At 39.1% G+C, this 23,464-nt stretch overlaps 1 protein-coding gene and 1 pseudogene across 1 annotated transcript in view; both read left to right on the plus strand.

The window, feature by feature from the left end:
* Positions 1-1,485, plus strand: part of MAGT1 (magnesium transporter 1) — a 153,425-nt gene extending 151,940 nt beyond the window's left edge. The window contains exon 10 of the mRNA XM_006902874.1: positions 1,470-1,485. Coding sequence (XP_006902936.1) covers positions 1,470-1,485 — 16 coding nt within the window. The remainder of the gene's footprint in view (positions 1-1,469) is intronic.
* Positions 1,486-4,308: 2,823 nt separating this feature from the next.
* Positions 4,309-5,450, plus strand: LOC102861339 (annotated as a pseudogene).
* Positions 5,451-23,464: the final 18,014 nt, after the last annotated feature.

The following is a 23,464-nucleotide window of genomic DNA, read 5'->3' on the forward strand; positions in this document are numbered from 1 at the left end:
GTTGACTGTGGAACCAAGCAGACTAAAGTTGTTAACAATCTCAATCTCTTCACCATCCATCCTGATGCTGCCAATTGGTCCAGTGGTGAGAATATTTGTCTTCTTGATTTTGAGCCTTAATCCATATTGAAGACTGCAGTTCTTGACCCTCTGCAGCAAACCCTTCAGGTCCTCCTCAGTTTCAGCAAGCAGGGTTGTGTCATCTGCATAACACAGATTGTTGATAGAACTTCCACCAATCCTGACACCACACCTCTCCTCATAGAGCCCAGCCTCTCAGAGAGTCTGTTCTGCATACAGGTTGAAAAGGTATGGAGATAGGACACATCACTGGCATACACCCTTCCCAATTTTGAACCATGCAGTGTTTTCTTGTTCTGTTCTGATGACTGCCTCTTGGTCCAAGTATACGTTTAGCATTAGAATGATCAAGTGTTCTGGGATTCCCATTCTTCTCAGAGTCAGCCACAGTTTTTTATGATCCACATAGTCAAACACCTTTGCATAATCAATTAAACACAGATAGACATTCTTCTGGTATTCCCTGCTTTCATCTAAGTTTCATCTAACATCAGCTACAATATCCCTAGTAACACGACCCCTTCCAAACTCAGCCTGGACTTCTGGCAGTTCTCTGCTGGTTTGCTGTTCCAGTCGCTTTTGGATTATCTTCTGTAAAATCTTGCTTGCATGTGAAATCAATGGTATTGTGCTATAGTTTCCACACTCTGTTGGGTCACCCTTCTTTGGAATGGGAACAAATATAAATCTCTTCCAGTCAGTTGGCCAAGTGGTTGTTCTCCAGATTTCTTGGCACAACTTGGTGAGCACATCCAGGGCAGCATCTGTGAGCTGAAATACGCCAATTGGTATACCATCTATTCTTGGGGCCCTTATTTTTTGCTATTTCCTTCAAAGCAGCTTGTACTTCTTCCTTCATCACCATAGGGTCTTGCTCATATGCTGTTGCATGAAATTCTTCTGTATCTGCCAATTCCTTTTGATACATTGACTCAGTATATTCTTTCCATCATCTTTTAATACTTCCTGGACCATTTAATATTCTGCGTAAAGCATCCTTTATCATAGGAACTCAAGGTTTGAATTTCTTCTTCAGTTCCTTGAGTTGAAGAAATGCAGACCGAGTTCGGTTCATTGCACATTTCATTGTAATATTTTGCTTTGTCATCCCATGTGTATGAATGATTCAATATTATTTTACTTTGTAATTTCTAATTTTATAATTTTGTACAATAAAAAGGAGATAGAAGTTTTTAACTTGAAGTTAAAGCTCTTTCCATTGCCCCTTAGACTACCTACTTAATATCAGTGTTTCTCAATTCCATTTATTGACTATCATGCATGCACCCAGATTGCTCTTCTGCTAAGTTCACGATACTATCTATTTCTTAGAAGCAAAGTCAACATTTCTTCACAGACTAATAGTTTTATATATAAATTTGTTTCAGCTTTCTGATGAATTAAAAAGGATCCCAGAAATATGTAGACCCTGGATTGAAGTAATCGAAATTGGAAAATTATACGTGTGTATATTTGGAAGGGCGAACTTATGTACTTTTATTACTTCTTTTTTTTCTAATTTATTTCCGTAGTTCCTTATTTAACCAAAGACAATATGTAGTGCCTTAACATATTTTACTTTTAAAATCATGAAATATTTGTGTTATGATTCTCCTTTTTTTAACCTTCACTTCCATCTAACTTTAATGGAACATTTACTTTAGTAAAATGAAATATATTAAGGACATTCTAAACCAAATACAGTTTCATTTAAGAAAGCTCAAAACTACCTTAGTTTTTGATCATGTGATTTTATATTTTCGTATCTAAAGTTGATGGGAAAAGACCTAACAAAATGTGTCTGTTCACATATGTGTCTCTCATATGTTTGTTACAGATAACTGCATCAGAAATCCATTCTTTGCTTTTCCATCTTTGTATGAATTTGTATACTTTGTACATCATTCCTTTTAGGATGAAAAACTATGTGGTCTCCTGAAAATGGGGACCTCAGAGCCTTCAGAAGAAAAGAAAAAAAGGCTAGCCAATCCTTCTCCTCTTATCTTTTTTTTACTAAAATGCAAGGCTTTCTGTGATTCTTGATGACCGTACATGTTAAAAATTACCTATAAATATAGAATTATAATTTTAATGAGTATACTGTTAACTAAATATGTTTGGAAAAATTTAAAATTGATTACACCTTCCTCTGTTTATTTAAGGTGGCCCATTTCTAGTAAAAATGTAACTTAGTGCTAAAGTCATGTAACTTATAAATGATCTGAAATGTCTTGTAGGTTGTGACTTATTTCATTTATACCTAAGGTAGAAACAGGTTTACACATAGCTGGTGAAATTGAATTCTGTATTATACACTACAACATAATATCCCTTGTATTTAAGAGAAGGACTTTTTGTTGTTGTTGTTGTTGCTTTGTACCATAGAGTCAGAACTGACCCATAGCTGACCCTCCTGTGGGTTTTCAGAAGCAATTAATTGCACAGGAGATTGTCCATCTTTCTTACACAGAGTAGTTGGAGCAGTAGGCTACCAGCACTCCCTATGTAGATGCCCAAGGTGACTATAAAGATCAATCAGATTGAATAAAGTTTTTCTCTAGGGGGCGCTCTGGTGGCCTAGTGGCAAGATGCTGCACTGCAATCCCAGAGGTACGCGGTTCAAATCTACCAGATGCTCTGCTGGAAAAAGAGGGGGCAATCTCCTCCTGTACCAGTCAGATCTGATTTGAAGGTACACGTAAAAATAATATAATAAAAATTTGTTTAAAAAAAGTTTTTCTCTAAAATCCAGAAGTAGCCCTGACAACTTTTTTTGAGGGAAATACAACAGATCTCTACTTCTCCAGAAAACATATAATGATTAATTGCTTTAATACTGTCAAACACAAGACATAATTCCCTAGAGAGGGGGGAAAAAGATCAATCACATAAAGATTTTGCTTACTGTGACCTGAATATTGACTCCAAATAGAAACCACTTTTAATTAGCTCAACTGAAAACATCAACAGAAGTCACTCAATTGTTCCCACCAGTTTGAGTCCTCAAAGGGTTTGTTATGAGCCTTGTAAGCAAAACAATGCAAGCAGCTGTTCTCTAAGTAAAAAATAATTTTTCATGTGTCCACCATAACTCTGGAAGACTGAGAAGGCAATGTCATGTTAATAGTTCTATTTCATGGTCAGTGGCTGTCAGAAAGTATCCCTTTTTAACCAGTAAAGGACTATGAACTTAAACACATATGACACTTCATCTAAAAGAACTAAACCATCCACTGACCTGCACTTTGTAAAAGCAATAAATAATGTCATTGAAATCAAATGTATTATATTCTCCCTTACTCAAAAATGAACTTTTCTTCACAAAACCCGAAGTATAATCAAGCCAAACTAATACTTTTAAAAAGAAGATTGACATGGCTCCATATACATTCAAAAGGCATTAAAAAATTAAAGGTGCTTCTAATGTTCATGTCCTAACTAAGTGTTAATCTGACTGCTCCTTAGAAAAAGTGGTTAGGAAGCCTTTATTCAAAGCCTTTAGGGGCGCTCTGGTGGCCTAGTGGCAAGAAGCTGCACTGCAATCCCAGAGGAACACAGCTCGAATCCACCAGATGCTCTGCCGGAGAAGGAGGCGCAATATCCTCCTGTACCAGTCAGATCTGATTTGACGGTACACGCACACAAAATAATTAAAAAAAAGCCTTTAAACATGATTGATCAAATGTATATTTACAGTTTTCATGACTCTCCTACCTGAGGATTGGGTACTCAGAGATTAGCATCCATTTAGGTACTAAAAATTTGAATGTATGAATAGTAACAGAGAGAACAGTCTGCATTCTTTGATACATGAATGTCTTAAAATTAGTTATGCCAATAACTACTGCTGATCTACTGAAACCAATAGCCTCATGCTTGTACCCCAATTAAAAATGGGCCTCTTACAGCTTCACAAGTCTTTACATGTGAGACAGATGTCAGTAAAAGCAATGAACCTAAGCACTTTTTTTTCACATACAGCATCCATGAAGTTGTAAGTAATTAAAAAGGCACCTTAAATCGGAGCTAAAAAAATAACAATATTCTAATCTAAACTTAAAAAGAAAACAGGTTGTCTCTTTTCTTCACCCTCATTGCTCAGCAATGCGAGCAGTAGTGCCCAGAAGCACACCTTTGTGCAGAGCCTCACCAAAGTGCCAATCCTCCAGCTCAAAGGACTTTGGAATGGTCATCTGGTCTGCAATACACACCCCTGGCGGGGGGGAAATGGTTGAAGCTGATCGCCCAGAAAAGCTCTTTATTGGAGGGTTCACTACAGAAACAAATGAGAAAGTCCTGGAAGCCGTATTTGGTAAATATGGATGAATTGTAAAAGAGCTCTTGATGAAGGACCAAGAAAACAACAAGTCAAGAATATTTGCATTTGTCACCTTTTAAAGTCCAGTGGATACCAAAGATGCAGCCAGAGATATGAATGGAAAGTCCTTAGATGGAAAGGCCATCAAGGTGGAACAAGCCACTAAACCAACATTTGAAAGTGGTAGACATGGACCTCCAACTCCAAGAAGCAGAGTTCCTCCAAGATGTAGAAGAGGAAGAAGTGGAGGAACCATGGGACCCCCTTCACGTAGGGGTCACATGGATGATGGTGGCTATTCTATGAATTTTTACACGAATTCTTCCTGGGGACCACTGCCAGTGAAAAGAGGACCATCACCATGAAGTTGAGGGCCTCCTAAAAGATCAGCCCCTTCAGGACCAGTTTGAAGCAGCAATGGGATGAATGGAAGAGCACCTTTATCACGTGGAAGAGACAGTTATGGAGATCTGCCAAGAAGGAAACCCTTGCCTTCCCACAGAGATGTTTATTTGTCCCCCAGAGATGATGGTTATTCTACTAAAGATAGTTATTCAAGCAGAGATTGCCCAAATTCTCAAGATATAAGAGATTATGCACCACCATCAAGAGGTTATACATATCATGATCATGGTCATTCCAGTTCTCGTGGTAACTATCCATCCAGAGGCTATACTGATAGAGATGGCTATGGTCCTGATCATGATTATGCAGATGATCCTAGTGGAGGCTCCTATAGAGATTCCTATGAGAGTTATGGTAGCTCACGTAGTGCTCCACCTACACGAGGGCCCCCACCATCTCAAAGTGGAAGAAGTGACTACAATGATTACAGGAAGCTCACATGATGGATATGGTGGAAGTTAAGACAGTTGCTCAAGCAACCATAAGTGGGTTTGCAGAGAAGAACGAGGGCTTCCTCCTTCTATGGAAAGGGAGTACCCTCCTCCACATGATTCCTACAGCAAGTAGTTCAAGCCACAGATCACCAAGAGGTGGTGACTGTGGAGGAAGCTGATCTGATAGAGGGGAAGGCAGAAGCAGATACTAAAACCAAACCAAACAAACAAACAAAAGACTAAAATCTTTGTTCAAGGAAACAAACAAAAAGTGGAACCTATTCTGCCATAACTACCCAAGGACTACTGAAAGGAAAAAAATTTAGTTACTTGTAAAAATTTTCTGTTAGTTTATCCTCCATAATTTTTATGTTCTTCTGAAGAAAAGCAATAAACATGTTTAATTTTATTTGCTTTTATAACTTTGCTTTCAACAAACAAATGTTAAATGTGTAAGACTTTGACTTGTTCACTAGTCTTTCGTTGTCCCTGAAGGCCACTTTCTATTTGATTAAACCCAGTAAATGAGACAAGCTATACTAAGCTCTTTCACAAACATCTATTGTTGTTGTTGTTAAGTGCCGTCTAGGCTTAGGCAACACATAGTGATCCTGTGAATGAAAGTCCTGGACACCTGTATAACTTTCGTCCTTTCTCCAGATTCATAGGGTTTCCAGAGGCAAGCTATTGTGCAAGTGAATGCCACTCCTGCTTGCAAGCTTGTTTTAATCAGGGAGCTCCACCAAACACAGTACTCCATGGGTAACCATTCTCGCATCAATGTCACAGTGTTTGGCTTCACAGCAACCATGAGTTAACTCTGTACAGCCAGTGGACATGCTAGGGTTACATGACCTAGAAGAATGTCTCATCAAAAACAATTAAAGGCAGGCCTGAGAGCTGTGGAGTAGAGTCACCCACCTTTGGCATGGGAACATGACTTTCTGTTTGCTAGTCCAACTGCTCCGTGTCTTTCTCTCTCGCTCTTACTCTCGCTGTCTCATCGCTCTCGCTCTCTCCTCCTCTCTTTCACTCTGTTGTTGTTGTTAAGTCCCATCAAGTCATAGGCAATTCATAGAGACCCTATGGACGAAGGTCCTGGACACCTGTATAACTTTGGTCCTTTCCCCAGGTTCATAGGGTTTCCAGAGGCAAGCTATTATGGAGGTGGATGCCACTCCTGCTTCCAAGCTTGTTTTAATCGGGGAGCTCCTGCATTTGCCTCATTAGTGTCACAGTGTTCATCTTCACAGCAACCACAAGTTACCTTTGTACAGCAAGTGGACATGTGCCAGAGTTACACAACCTAGAAGAATGTTTCACCAAAAACAAAGTCTGGCCTGAGCGCCGCAGTCTCTCCATCCCTACAGGATTTTAAGCTAGCACCTAGAGCAGGCTCTGCAGGCTCCACTTCACCCTTACTTACCCTTATTCTAAGGCTTGGGACCATCCAGCCACCTTTGAAAGGCAAAGACAACAGTCACAAGAAAAAAGACCCCAGAGGCTTCCCTTGCCTGACTGCCACCAAGAGGAGCTGCCATGGAGACACCAGCCATCCCCACAGACTAGCTGGCTGACTTCTGGAGTGGACAGAGACTCCAGCCCTAAGCCTCGTGAAGGATTTTAAGTCAATGCCTGGAGCAGGTTCTGCAGGCTCCACCACACCCTTACCTGCCCTTACTCTAAGGGTCAGGGCTGCCCACCCACCTTTGAAGGGCAAAAAGAATAGTCACACACAAGAAAAAAGACCCCAGAAACTTCCCTTGCCTGACTGCCACCAAGAGGAGCCACCAAAGAGAAGCCAGCCATCCCACCAGATTGGCCAACTGACTTCCAGAGTGGAGGGAGACAAACATCTAGGCATCTAAAATAGACAGATGAATCATTCTGCCTATGTGAACAAGCTAGATAGATAATAGAAGGGTGGTTGGGTTTTCTACTCAATTTTCAGATTTCAGGGTGTCTTCAGACTGAAATATCAATGTTTTCAGTGTGAAAAACCTGAGAAGAGAGGCTTACATAGGGAAACTGCTATTCACTCAGTAAATTTTAAAAAGCACATGGATAATGCTTTTCATATATTGCCTTTTTGAAATTTCCTTAAGAATCTGCAAGAACATCCCCTTTCCATTCCCCCAGTAAGACCATTTAAGTGTATGTTAAACAACTACAGAATACTAAAGAAAACGTTTTTTGGGGAAAAAAAGAAAAGCTAGAAAAAAAGTATAACTTCCTACAGTGTAATCTATAAATTGTTGTATTTTATTAGTACAAAAAAGATACCAAGGAAGTAAGAACAAGTGTCTAAGTCAAAGTAACTTGAGTGTTTCCTGAAAGTTTATGCTAAAAACTGTAACCCATAAAAGTGCAAAATAAAAAAGTAATACATATAAAAATTAAAGTTCCTGCAACAATAACCAGAAGTAGCAAATTTAGCTGAACAAAGCCGTGCATGCATCACATCAGCTATAAAGTAGTTCTTATGACAGATTTGAGTAAATTACATATACTAGAGATCTGTTGTTGCAATAATTCTTTTCTAAAAAAGTAAATGTTTTACAAAAGATATGGCCTAGTGGTAAAAAGCTGTGCTGCAATCCCAAAGGCTTGAGGTTTGAGGCCATCAGCTGCTCCGTGGGAGAAGGATGGGCAATATACTCCTGTATAATCAACTGCCTCTGAAAACCCACTGGAGAGTCAGCTATGGGTAGATTCTAACTCTATGATACACAACAACAGCATATTACGTGAAATCACATTACAGATACTTAGATGTATTAATTGTTAACTGTATGAGGTCATCTAGAAAAGTATTTCTAGAAAAGCATTTCCTGACCACTACTTATTTGAGCAGTGCAATCGGATCTGACTGGTAGAGGAGATTACCCCTCTTTCTCCAGCAGAGCATCTGGGATTGCAGTGCAGCTTCTTGCCGTTAGACCACGAGAGCTCCAAGAATTATACTTTTATAAAGCTGGCAGGACAAAGAAACCTGTAAAGTACAGAATCTGGGGGATAAAGAGTAGGAAAGAAGACCAGTGTGTATCTCTTTTTACACTATTATAATTTTTCATCATGCTATGTATTTACCTGTTTAAAAAAGTTTTACCAAATAAAAAATTTGATGGATCAATAGGCAAAAAAAGTATTTTTCAGTTTAATATTAATGCAAAACTCTTTAACTGGGGCATAATACTAACTCTGCATCTTTCACAACACTTTTAAAAGTTAATCACAGGATGCCCATTATCACCTCTCTTATTCAATATTGTATTGGAAGTCTTAGTGATAGTAATAAGTAATAAGACATAAGAGGTATCCAAATTGGCAAAGAGGAGGTAAAATTATCTCTCTATGCAGATGATATGATAGTATACTTAGAAAACCCTAAAGACTCAGCAAGAAAACTATTGGAGATAGTTGACCAATTCAGCAAAGTAGCAGGATACAAGATCAATAAAAAAAAATCAGTTGAATTTTTCTACAATGACAAAGAGAATAAAGAGCTGGAGCTAAGAAAAACAATACCCTTCACAATAGCTAATCAAAAGACAAAATATTTGGGAGTAAATATAACTAGAAGCACAAAGGATCTATCCAATGAAAATTACAAAACATGACTACAAGAAACAAAAAAGAGACCTGGAGAAGTGGAAGAATATGGATAGGAAGATTCAATATTGTGAAAATAGCAATACTACCAAAGGCAATTTACATGTTCAATGCAATCCCAATGTTGTTATTGTTGTTGTTGTTGTTATGTGCCGTCGAGTCGCCTGCGACTCATAGCGACCCTATGTACAACAGCCCTAAACTCCGCTCTGTCCTGTGCCAATCGCACTGTCTCTGACACTCCCATCCCAATTATCCCAGTCACTGAATCAATCCACCTCATAGAGGGCCTTCCTCTCCTGCGCCGTCCCTCCACCCTCCCAAGCATGATGTCCCTCTCCAAGGACCGGTCTCTCCTCACTACATGTCCGAAGTAAGTTAGACGGAGCCTCAGAATCCTTGCCTCCAAGGAGCCACCCGGTTTAACCCTCTCCAGGACAAATCTATTTGTTTTCCTAGCAGTCCATGGTATTCTCAAATACCAATCCCATTCTTCAATGAGATGGAAAAGGCAATCTTCAGCTTCATTTGGAATGGAAAGAAGCCACGAATAAGCAAAGCACTCCTTAAAAAGAGAAAAAAGATAGGAGGCATCTCACTCCCTGATTTCAAATCCTACTACACTGCCGTGGTAGTTAAGACAGCATGGTACTGGTACAATGACAGACACATAGATCAATGGAATAGAATTGAGAACCTGGAAATCAGCCCATCTACCTATGGCCAATTGATTTTTGACAAGGAGATGAAATCAGTTAAGTGGGGAAACGACAGCCTTTTTAACAAATGGTGTTGGCAAAATTGGAAAACTATCTGCAGAAGAATTAAGCAAGATCCACACCTCCCTCCATATACAAAAACCAACTCAAGGTGGATCATGGACCTACGACTAAAACCAAGGACTATAAACTTCATTCAAGAAAAGCTTGGAAGAACTGTAGTAGTCCTAATCCACAGCATAAACAGTCTTCCAAGTATCCTGAAAAATCTACAACCAGGAGAATACAAAATAGATGAATGGAACCTTTTGAGAATCAAATCCCTATGCACATCCAGAAACTTCTCCAACAGGGTAAAAAGGGAAGCCACAGACTGGGAAAAAGTGTTTGGTAATGACATGTCAAATAAGGGACTTATATCCAGAATTTATGAAATACTTGAGCACCACAACAAGATAAAGGTAAATAATCCAGTCGAAATGGGCACAGGATATGAACAGACACTTCACCAAAGAAGACATTCAGATGGCCAGCAAGCACATGAAGAAATGTTCAAAATCCGTAGCTCTAAGAGCGATGCAAATCAAAACAACTATGAGATATCATCTCTCCCCAGTAAGTATAGCAAAATTTAACAGAACAGCCAGCAACAAATGCTGGCAAGGTTGTGGAGAAACTGGAACCCTTATTCACTGTTGGGTGCAACCACTGTGGGAAGTGGTGTGGCGCTTTCTCAAAAACATGCAAATAGAGATACCATTTGACCCAGCAATTCCACTACTGGGAATATACCCTAAAGAGACCATAACCAACATCCAAGCAGATATATGCACACCCATGTTTATCACAGCTTTGTTCACAATAGCAAGTAGTTGGAAACAACCTTAGTGCCCATCAACAAACGAATGGATAGAGAAGCTGTGGTATAGTCACACAATTAAATACTACGCTCCATTGAAAAACAAGGAACTCATGAAATATTATTCAAAATGGGTGAGGCTGGAGGACATTATGCTTAGTGAAATACCTCAGTCCCAAAAGGACAAATACTGTATGGTGCCACTGTTGTAGAATGAGGGTGACATCAGGGTGGGGGTAAGACTGAGAAAAACTGAATAAATGATGTATACTGCGTTGAAGCCGATGAGGGAGAGAACAGTTTAAAAGCAGTATATTTTAGGGCATTATGATTATCATAAGAGTTTGGAATGAGGTTGCAGAGTCGAGTATACTTGGAGTGGGTGTGAGGGTGTGCAGGGGGATTGCATGCCAATGAAGGAGTTTTTCTTTTTCTTTTTTAAGAGCAAACTGTGGGGGGGGCGCGGGGAGAAAAGTGCAACAATGAATGACTGGCAATCCAAAATCTCTGTAAATGTTCATTGAAATCAATAAAGAAAAAGAGTGGAAAAAAAGTTAATCACATGAATATGAATACAAGCAAATGCAGATTCATCACAAATTACAAATGTATTTGGTCACAATTATATAAGAAAAATACACTGTAATTGTTTTTCATGTAAGCTCACAGTATCTGTACTGAAAGTTTCTCTAAAATTAAACAAGTCCACTAATAATACAAATGAAAAGAATACTTTTGCACTATGAAACAGAAGATATAGGGTTCAAAGCCGAGTTAACACTTTATCCAGCCCATGAAGATGAATCTTAATCCAACAGGGGGTGCTGGTAACATCCTGTCGGTGATATTCTGCTCCAGAGCCCTTCAAAACTCATTCAAATGGTGCACTTTTGGTGAGTGCATACACCATCTCAAATCCATGTTTGACAGACTGAGCCAGAACCTGAGCAAATTCCTTATTGTTGATATTTTAAGGGCAATAGCTTCTGGGAATCTTAGAGACAGTAGTAGGATGAATGCCATGATGAAAGTTGCAGTTCCTACTCTGTACAAATATGCTCCTATCACTGAGGCACTCCGCATATACCTCCCCACCAACATAGTACAGTTGAACACTTTTTCTATATGTCTTCTAGTGTTTTCAATTAACATTTGTCAACAACTCCAAGCAAAACTGACTTTTGTTATTTTCAGACTCTGAATCCATCTACTGACACACTGGTACATACATGAAAAGCTTCTCCAACACTATTATGGGGAAAAATAATTGAATTACTGATTATGCATTTAAAAAATTAAGCATTTCATGAAAGCTATGTTTTTTGCTATTGTTTTACCCTTTAAAGTGTAAAGAAAACATTTTAAAGGTTTTGTTATAATTTTTTTCTGACAGTGGGACTAAGCAAATGTGCTAGTCAAATTTCTTTGAAGAATATAAATTGATGTTTTTTATTAGATGTAACTATAACATCCCCAATAGCTATGAAAAGTAACCTGAAATGCCACTATTATGGAAATAGGAGAATTGTAAGAGTGAAAAATAGATTGTACAGAAATTTTAGCAGTATGACATTTAAAAATATTATCACTGCCTCTGATGATTTGTCATCTAATATCTTTATGTTATAAAAGTCGTATATAATAAAATTTGCAAAAAGCGATGGATAAAATTGCTTTTTGTTATTAGAAGTTTTGGTGGGTTGGGAAATATAGTCAATCTTTAATATACCCACTTTTTAAAAAAATCCTCTGTAAATTATAAATAAGGTTCTTTTTACTGAGAAAAACTGGATAAATTATGTATACTGCTTTGAAACAGATGAGGGAAAAAACAATTTAAAAGCGGTATATGATAGAGTATTATGGTTACCACAAGTGTCCAGAATTGCGGTTCTAATCCACTAGATCCTCTGCTGGAGAAGGAGGGGCCATCTCCTCCTGTATCAGTCAGATCCAATTTGACGGTACACACAGAAAATAATAAAATAAAAATTTTTAAAAAAAGAGTCCAGAATTAAGGTTGCACAGTGGAGTGTACTCGGGGCGGTGAGGTGGGGGGGTGCGGGGGAGGATTTTATACCAATGAAAGAATTTTTCTTTTCAAAGAGAGGAGTGAACTGGGGGGAGGGCTGGGCAGGGAGAAAAGTGCAACAATGAATGAATGGAAATCCAAAATATCTGTAAATGTTCATTAACATTAATAAAGTAATTTTTTTTAAAAAAGTTCCTTTTTCAGCTCTTGTATGTGGTTTAGGCTAAATAAATTTATTCTGTGATTTTTATGATTAAGACTTGTATGAAATGCCCTTAGTTGTATAGACTGATGGTGAGACTTCTCCCTCCATTATTCTTTGTTGTTGTTGTTATGTAGAGTTGCCTGTGCCTCAGGACCCTATGTACAACAGCCCTAAACCCTGCTCAATCCTGTGCCAATCTTATTGTCTCTGACACACCTACCTTCATTAGCCCAGTCACTGAATCAATCCATCTCTTTCGAGGGTTGTCTTCTATTGCACTGTCCCTCCACCTTCCGAAGCATGATGTGTCCCTCCCCAAAGACTGGTCTCCTTGAAACATTATTCTATAGGTACAGATAATTTGTCATGAACATTGAAAGAATGAAAGTATTACATGTATTTGTCTCCCTTATTTTTAAGTTCTTGACTGCTAACCTTAAAGTCTGTGATTTGAATACACCAGTTAATCTACTCCATGGGAGAAAAGATGTGTCAATCTGCTCCAGTAAAGACTGCAGCCTGGGGAACCTGATGCAGCATTTCTATGTTGTCCTGTAGGATTGCTAGTAGTAGTCATTGACTCAATTAAGAACACGTTCTTCTATAAAGAAAAATGTAGCAATCTTGCTAAGATCTATGGATAGCAGATTTGCTGCATTTAAAATAATGTTACCTTGGAGATACTGAAAGTGACTTTTATCTTAAGTGCCTTAAGTAGACTTAATTTCCTTTGCTTGTGGTGGTTTAAATATTGCTTCTTATGTATTTAAGCAATCCTATTCAAAATGACACATCCTAGTGGCAAAGATAACCAAATGGCCTTGCTCTTAGACCATTTTAATAAACTTCTACAACTTAATTTCTGAGTTTTTAATTAATGTTTAAAGGGAGGTGTCTTGGTTATCTGGTGCTACTACTATAACAGAGATAACACAAGGAGAAAGCTTTAACAAGCATAAATTAATTCTTACATAGTTTAGAAGGCTGCAAGAACAAATCCAAGGTGCCAGCTCTAAGAGAAGACCCTCTATGTGTCAGTTCTGTAGGAAAGTGCTAGTTTCCTTTAGCGTCTATAGGCCAAACATTCCTTCAATTTCTTCATCTGTTTTATTTATTCTTCTCCACTATCAAGTAGCTTCCCAGTGAAGAGCCTTGAGTCCAAAAGGATATACTCCATTCCTGACAATTCTTTCTTGGTATCTTGGTGATTCTCCTTCCCACCTTACTCACCCCTCAGGCCTTGCTTTCTTTGCCTTTTGTCCCTTGGGAAAGAAATTATTTTACACCACACCCTAGGGAAAGTCCCTTTGTAGCAGATCAGTACTGTGACTGGATTAAGGGATATTGCATTCCACCTTTAATCCTTTTACAACTATTTGGCTTATCAGATCATGAGGAGTTGTTGCATGTTGTTGTTGTTGTTAAGTGCCCTCGAGTTGCAGGCTACTCATAGCGACCCTATGAAGAAAAGTCCTCAACACTATTTTATTAATTCCTCAACATTATTTTATTTTTTTTAAAAAAAAACCCCAAACCCTATTGCTGTTGTTCTACCAATGTCTATTGCTTTACTTGCAGAGTCTGGTGTTGAACACTTAGGCATAGTAACAAGAAGCTGCAAGATAGAGCTATTTTGAATTGTGCAAAAAGCTGTAAGTCAAGAGATTTGGTTTTGAAGTTATTTTCCCCCCTTCATTATTGGTATTTTAATGGTTGTTTTAAAGGCCAGTACAGAGACTTTATGGACACCCTGTACACAATTTTTAATGTTGTTGTTGATTGCCGTCGAGTTGAGCATGACTCATAGTGACCCTATGAACAAAAGGTCTGAAGCCTTTCTATAACTATGGTCTTTTATTAAAGTTCATAGAGTTTCCAGAGGCATGTTGTTTAGGAAGTAGATGCCACTCGTGCTTCAAAACCTGTCTTAAATTAGGAGTCCCACCAAACATTGTCCACCACGGGTAACCATTATGGCATTTGACACCCCAATGTCACTAGGTTCAACATCACAGCAACCCCAGATTACCTCAATACAGTGTACCAACAGAAGAGTGTTGTACCTCTTAGAAGAATGTTCCTCCAAAATATAGTAACAACACTTTTAAATACAAAGGCCCTCCCCAAGGTCTTGTTGACTCTAAACAAGAGGCTTTAATAAAAAACAACCAATATAGTTTGTTTTTGTTCTTATGTCCTGCCTGCAATGTATAGCGACCCTATGTACAGCAGCTCTGAAACTTCCCTGTGCAGAGCCAGTCTCATTAGTTCTAACATACCTTATTGCCCCAGATACTGTATCAATCCATCTCATCCAAGGTCTTCCTTTCCTGCGCTGTCCCTCCACCCTTTTAAGTATGATTTCCTTCTCCAAGGACCAGTCTCTTCTGGCCACATGCCCAAAGTATGTGAGATGGAGTTTCAAAATCCTTGCCTCCTGCACACCCATGTTTATCACGGCTTTGTTCACAATAGCAAAGAGTTGGAAACAACCTAAGAGCCTATCAACAAACGAATGGATAGAGAAGCTGTGGTATATTCACACAGTGGAATACTACACTGCATTGAAAAACAAGGAACTCATGCAATATTATTCAAAATGGATAACCCTCAAGGACATTATGCTGACTGAAATAGCTCAGTCACAAAACGACAAATACTGCATGCCACTGTTGTAAAACGGGTCTGACATTGCTTTGAGGAGAGACTGAGAAAGGGAATAAATAATGTATGCTGCATTGAAACAGATGTAGGAAAGAACTGTTTAAAAGGGATATATGATTAGATATTATTGTCATGACAGGAGTCCAGAACAAAGGCGGCATAGTGGAGTGGACTTGGGGGGAGGGATTGTATAAAAATGAAAGAATTTTTCTTTTACTTTTCAAAGAGAAGAGCAAACTGGGGAGGAAGGAAGTTGGGAAGGGAAAAAAGTTCAACAAAGAATGAATGGAAATCCAAAGTCTCTGTAAACTTTCATTAAAATTCATAATCTTTAAAAAAGTAAAAAAAAAAATTCCTTGCCTGAAAGGAGAGACTTGGTATCACAATCTCCAAGATAGACCAATTTGGTTATTTGGCAGTCCACGGTATGTTCACGATCCTTCTCCAGCACCACAACTCAAAACCATCTATTCTTTTTCTGTCATCCTTAGTCATTGTCCAGCTCTCTGAAGCATAGCAAGTAATTGAGAAGACTATGGCCTAGATTAGGCATACCTTTGTCTCTAGACTGGCAACATTGCTTTTTAGCACTCTGGCGAGGTCCCTGACAACAGATTTTCTCCATGCAATTCGCCTTTTGGTTTCCTGACTGCTGGTGTTAAGAGTGTTGATTGTGGTGCCGAACAAGATGTAACTGTTAACAACCTCAATCTCTTTTCCATTTATCATGTTGCTGCCAATTGGCCCAGTGGTGAGAATCTTTGTCTTCTTGATGTTGAGCTTCAATCCATATTGAAGACTACAGTCCTTGACCTTCTGCAGCAAGTGCTTCAGGTCTTCAGTTTCAGCAAGCAAGGTTGTGTCATCTGCATAATGTAGGCTGCTGATTAGTCTTCCTCCAGTCTTGATGCCACACTCCTTCTTATAAACCCTGCTTCCCTAATGATCTGTTCTGCATACAGATTCTTAATGTACATACCCAAAATCTAAAAAGCCATGTAGTTATAATTTTTTCTAAATTCCAATGACCTTAAATTTGGAGGAAAATGTTGAGTAAGAAGAAAATAAGTACCAATACCTTCAATTGTGGGATGAAGCTGCACTGCAATCCCAAAGGCACATGGTTCAAGACCACCAGCTGCTCCACACAACAATAACAACAGCATTTCACAGTTTACTATCATACACTTTACACACTAAAATTTTCAATTGCTCACAACACATAACAAAATTATTCGGAAAACTGAGCTACCAAGACCAAAGATGTTACAGAATCCACACAGTTCATATAGGGAGAAAGCCATGAGGAGGGAGTGATTCTCTTTAAGAAGACATTTTTTTTCTTTTCTTCTCCCTGCCTCTTTTTAAACAGTCCCTCGGTAAGGACTATCCACTTAGCTTTGTATCTAAAGACGAAATTTGTAGGTGAAAGGAGTTAGGAGTTAGCCTTCGTTACAGACTGGTTCATTTCAGGGTCGAAAATATGGAACGCTTCACGAATTTGCGTGTCATCCTTGCGCAGGGGCCATGCTAATCTTCTCTGTATCGTTCCAATTTTAGTATATGTGCTGCCAAAGCGAGCACTTAAGAAGAAATTTTACTAGACAATATTGGTGGAAGATCCATCAACAATCTGTGTTATGCAGATGACACAACCCTGCTTCCTGAAACTGAGGAGGACCTGAAGCGCTTGCTGCAGAGGGTCAAGGACTGCAGCCTTCACTATGGGTTGAGGATCAATATCAAGAAGACAAAAATTCTCACCACTGGGTGAATTGGCAGCGTCAGGACGGATAGTGCAGAGATTGAGATTGTTGACAGCTTTAGTTTGCTTGGCTCCACAGTCAACACTCTTGGCATCAGCAGCCAGGAAATTAAAAGATGCATTGCGATAGGAAAGTCTGCTGTTAGAGACCTCTCCAAAGTATTGAAGAGCAATAATGTCACTCTGGAGACTAAGGTTCACCTGATACAGGCCATGGTCTTTGCGATCACTTGTTATGCATCAGAGAGTTGGACAACGACTAGGGATGATAGAAGGAGAACTGATGCCTTTGAGCTGTGGTGCTGGAGAAGAATATTGAATGTGCCATGGACTGCTAAGAAAACAAACAGGTTTAAACTGGAGAGGGTTAAACCGGGCTGCTCCTTGGAGGCAAGGATTCTGAGACTTTGTCTGACATACTTTGGACATGTTACAAGGAGGGACCGACCAGTCCTTGGAGAGGGACGTCATGCTTGGGAGGGTGGAGGGACAGCTCAGGAGAGGACGACACTCTATGAGGTGGATTGACTTAGTGACTGGGGTAATGAGGGTGGGTGTGTCAGAGATAGTGAGATTGGCACAGGACAGAGCAGGGTTTAGGGCTGTTGTGCATAGGGTCGCTATGAGTCACAAGTGACTCGATGGCACATACCAACAACAACAACAATTCTAATTTATGTATCTAAAAGAAATGAACTTAATTTAAAGACTTAATCTAAAATGTTCAAGTAAAAAATGCATAACAATTACTCAACTTGTCAACAAGTATGCTGTGTATTATGGGATATAAAAACTATCTCCCTCCCCAAAGCCCACTGACTGACACCCAAAGCCCTCCAGAGCTCTAACATCCTACATTTTCTGTTTATACAAATAAAAAAACAAACCAGTAAATGATTTCATTGTTGTTGTGTACTGACCCATAGCTGAGCCTGCAGTGGGTTTTTAAAGGTAGTTAATCACTCAGGAGGAGATTGTTAATCCTTCTTTCACAGAGCAGCTAGTGGCCTTGAACTACATGCCTTTGGGATTACAGCACTGCTTCTTGCCACTAGGCCACTTAAAAATGGGCTGAAGTGGGATTTCCTCCTTCTTAAAAATGTTTCTAGAGCTACTAAAAAATCTTGCTGGTTCAAATTCACCAGATGCTCTGCTGGTGAAGGAGGGGCAATCTCCTTCTGTGTCAGTGAGATCCAATTCGATGGTACATAAGAAGGAATAACAGCAACAAGAAGAAATGAAAAAACCCTTGCATTTGCAAAATAGTTTATAAAAATATTCCTCTAAGGGAGCTCTGGTGGTGTAGCGGCAAGAAGTTGCACTGCAGTCCCAGAGGCACGTGGTTCGAATCCACCAGATGCTCTGCTGGAGAAGGAGGGGCAATCTCCTCCTGTATCAGTCAGATCCGATTTGACGGTACACACACACACACACACACACACACACACACACACACATAATAGTAATAAGAAATATAATAATAATAATAAAAGTTTAAAAAAATAAAAAAATATTCCTCTAGATGAACAGACAAAAAGGAAGATACAGAGGGAACAGTTGAAAAGAGATATAGGGACCATGGTGGTGGTTGTCGTTGTTATGTGCCATTGTATTGCCTGCAACTCAGAGCGACCCTATGTACAATAGCTCTGAACTCTGCTCTATCCTAAGCCAGTCTCACTGTCTCTGACACCACCTACGTTCATTACCCTAGTTACCATGTCAATTCATCTTATCCAGGGTATTCCTCTCCTGCCCTGCCCCTCCACCTTTCCAAGTATGATGTCCTCCAAGGATTGGTACCTCCTGGCCATATACCCAAAGTATGTGAGATGGAGCTTCAAGATCCTTGCCTCCAAGGAGCAACCTGGTTTCAACCTCTCCAAGTTAAAATTGTTTGTCCTCTTGGAAGTCCATCGTATGTTCAATATTCTTCAGCACCACAACTCAAAAGCTCTTGTTCTGTCATCTTTGGTAGACAAATATTAATCAGACTTGGCTGTTTTTTCTCCTGCTTCATCAGAGGCTGAACTCTCTTCATTTTTAGTTTCTGCATTTTCTGCAGATAAATCTCCTTTAATTTCTTAGTTAGCCACTTCAGCCTATTTCTCCTTTGCTCCCCTTTTCTGTTTTGTTTACATTTTTCTTTCAGAAGTCTTCTCCTTTCCTGCTGCCTTTTTGGACTTCATGTCCACTTTTGTAGGCAGCTTAAGTGATAGCTTCACTGATTCATTCTCTCTATGGCCTCTCCTTCACTGCGCTTTAAGCTGAGCTGACCTTCCCCTTGGCCAACTTGCTGGGTGCCTGTGGTCCATAGTGCGCAGAGACTCTCTACGAACCTGGGTTGGCTGGCCACTGCCTCTCTGCCCATCACCTGAGCTACTCCTGGTTCTGAAGTTATCTTTTATGTTTCACTTTAAACTTTGTACTTTTGGGGAGGGAGAGGCCTTAAAAGAAAAGGTAAAACTGAGAAAACTACTTTTGCATGAAGTAAGAACTTGATTCCATTACATCTCACGTTAACTCAGGGTTTGACTAGTAGGATGGGGGATGCTGATTTCCATCACCAGGTGTAATACCGTTTTTTGGACCTCTCAAGCTGGACTCTGCTAGCACTCCCATTATTGCTAGCATAGAAGTTTGATACTATGGCTGGCCTTGAAGGAGGTCAACAGCATGCTCTGATTTAGGGTGATCTGGACACTTTGCCTTCTAATGGCCTACTCTTTCTTGTTCTTGTTGATCAGGCTCAGTTCTTAGGAGTAGTGGTCCCCAGTATTGCTGTTGAATCCTGGAGTTGCTGTGAATGAGGCAGATCCTCCCATCCAGGAATGTTACAAAAAACATGCTTCACTACAGACAATTGTACAGAAGAATTAGTGCTGAGTAGAGGTTGTGGAAAGAAGACTATATCATTGCTGATATCAGATGGATCTGGCCTGAAAGTCAAGAATATCAGAAATCTAGCCCTAATCCATGGTATGAACAATCTTCCAAATAGATGAATGGGACCTCCTAAGAATTAAATTTCTATGTACATCAAAAAATTTCTCCAACATGGTTAAAAGGAAACCCACAGACTGGGAAAAATACTTGGTAATGACATGTCTGATAAGGGACTCATATTTAAATTTTATAGAATACTCCAGCACCTCAACAAGAAAAAGGTAAACAACACAATCACAAAATGAGCACAAGATATGAATAGTCACTTCACCAAAAAAAAAACACCAAAACCCAAACATTCAGGTGGCAAACAAACACATTAAGAAATGTTCAAAATCCCTAGCTATCAGAGAGATGCAAATAAAAACAAGATATTATTTTACTCCAGCAACAGTAGCAAAGTTCAACAGAACAACAAACAGTAAATGCTGGCAAGGTTTCAGAGAGATTGAAAACTATTCACTACTGGTGGGAGTGAAAAATAATGCAAGCACTATGGAAGGTGGTTTGGCACTTTGTCAAAAAGTTGGAACTAGAAATACCATTTGACCCAGCAATTCTACTACTAGGAATAACCCCTAAAGAAACTAGAGCTGCCACCCAAACAGTTATATACTCATCTATGTTTATTGCTGTGTCATTCACAAGAGCAAAGAGATGGAAGCAACTCAGGTGCCCATGAAAAAATGAATGGATTGAAAAACTATGGTATATGCCTATGCACACAATGTAGTACTATGAAGCACTGAAGAACAAGTAACTCATAAAATATTATGCAACATGGGTGACCCTGGAGGACATTATGCTGAGTGAAATATCTCAGCCACAAAACGACAAGTACTGCATAATGCCACTGCTATAAAACAGGACTAATATTGGAGTCAGGGAGAAACTAAATAAAGAGAGGATAAATAATGAACACTAAATTGGGACAGATAGAGGAAATAACTGTTTAAAATAATATATGATTAGGCATTATTTGTATGACAACAGTCCAGAATAAGAGGTGCATAGCACAGCATAGGCTGGAAGAGAGGAGGGGAGAGAGGAAATTATGCAACAATAAATGATTTTTTTAGAAAAGCAAACTGGGGTTGGTAGGGAGGAAATTGTGCAACAATGAATGAATGAAAAATCCAACTTTTTGAGAAACTTTCATTAAAATTACAATTTTAAACAGTTGAAAAAAATATTATAAATCTTTCTTGTGTTTGCTAGTATTTTATTGACTATACAAAAGCATCCAACTATTTAGATTATAATATAGGATATTATTGTTGTTGTTACATGTTGTCAAGTTTCTTGTCACTCATAGTGACTCTATGCACAGTAGCTCTGAGTCTTGTCCTATCAGACATATCTATACTCATTGTCCCAGTTATTCTGTCAATCCATCTTCTCCAGTGTCTTTTTCTCTTGAGTGGTCCTTCCATTCTTCCAAGATTGGTCCCCACTGGCAACACACCAAAAGTATATCAGATACCTGGACTGTCTGAGCTCAGCCACCAGCAGCCAGAGCTCCCTTCGTCACCAGCCGCTCTGATCCAGCAATGGCACATGCCCTGTGGCTTTCATATGATTATCCCTGTGTGCTATGGTAACCAAAATAGGCAAACTATTTATGAAACAATTTTTTTTGTACTGTAAAGCAAAATAAATATATACAATTCAACATTCTTTTCTAAAAAGGTACAGACAGATTGTGTGAGCTGAACATCAGTAGGAAAATTATTTCTGAACCTGGATGTATAATAAACATGACTGATGAATCATGTTTTCAAAGTTCTAAGAGATCATGAAGCCACAACACATAAAGTTAGCTGGGCAAAAAGAACTGATGTTGAAAAGTACTTAAAGCCATGATTGCATGATTGCAAGGCCTGTGCTGTCTCTGCTCTCAAGCAGAGGCACGCTCTCTCCAGTCATTGTCTGTTGGGAAAGAGTGGGCGTGATTCTTACTTTGATAAATCTCTTCAATTACACATTTGGGTAAGCTCGCAAATGACATCTTGCTTCCCTCTTAAGCAGCCTATGTCAGAGTTACCCTAACCCGACTCAGCATCTGCTGGGCAAGATCATTGACCCCTTTGTGGTAAATTGGAAAGCAAGAGTGCTAAAAAAACAATTGCCCATATTCCTCTGATGCAGACAGCCTTCAACCCAGCACCTGTCATGTTGAAGGGGGAAAGGTTTTGTTAAATTACAAACCCAGCAGCTTTTATTCATGTCCACCAGGTCTTAGCACAGTGTCTCTAACTTAAGGAAGATCTAGGAATAAGTGATTCCTGTTTTATATTAGGGAAGTCTTCAAAAGACTTGTTTTATACCTATAGATTTAGGTTATTACAAATATAAGACTTTTGTACCTTAAAAACAAAACAAAACAAAACAAAAGTATATCAGATAGATATCCTTGCCTCCAAGGAGCAATATGGTTTCACCCTCTCTAGGATAAACTTATTAATTTTCTTGGCAGTCTATTGTATGTTCAATACTCTTCTCCAGCATCACAAGTCAAAGACATCTATTCTTCTGTCATCTTTAGTCATTGTCCTGTGTATTTAAAAGTCGGTTGAGTCCTCGGGCCTGCAGTATTCATTTGCTCTTTTCGGACAACAGTTCTTTGGTCTGGATATAAATTTTGCATAAGTACAATTTAGTGTTGTGGGTTTCCTATACTTCTCAGTGTCAACCATAATTTTTTATGATCCATGCAGACAAATGCTTTTGCTTAGTCAATAAGGCACAAATAGACATCCTTCCTGTATTCTCCGCTTTCTGCCAAAATCTGACATTAGCCATCATATTTCTTGTGCTACTGATTATTTGTATATATCAATAGATGGATAGATATAATATTGGTAAATATTTAAGTCCTTGTTGGTATATACGGTCCAATCTGAGTCCACCCAGAGTTGACACTACAGGAGGTTTTTCAGAGGCAGTAATCCTTAGAGAGCTCTGGTGGCCTAGTGGTAAGAAGCTGCGCTGCAATCCCGAAGGCCACCAGCAATCTTCTCCAGTTAGATTAACTGCCTCAGAAAACCGCTGGAGGGTCAGCTACAGGTTGGCTCTGAATCTATGGTACACAACAACAATCATAAAGGAGGAGATTGGCCATCTTTCTTCCTTGGTGCAGCTGGTGCATTATTACTACTAGAAGTAAGCAGCTGAACTCTTTTCCTCTAAGCCACCAGAATTATAGATAGGTGTCATTAACAGCCTTTTGAAAACCTGCTAGTGGATCAGCTATTGGTCGGTTCCGACTCAGTGGTACTCAACAATACATAAAATTATATATAATTTCTTTCAAGTTATCTAAGTTGCTGAACAAACATATTAACTGTTGAGTCAGTTCCTACTCATAGTCATTCCGCATTGGGTTTCCCAGATTCTAAATTGTAAAGGAGGGAGAGGCTGCCCA

Source organism: Elephantulus edwardii, unplaced genomic scaffold (assembly GCF_000299155.1).
Source record: "Elephantulus edwardii isolate Elephantulus edwardi_28Jun2011 unplaced genomic scaffold, EleEdw1.0 scaffold00464, whole genome shotgun sequence".
In the NCBI taxonomy this organism is placed as follows: Eukaryota; Metazoa; Chordata; class Mammalia; order Macroscelidea; family Macroscelididae; genus Elephantulus; species Elephantulus edwardii.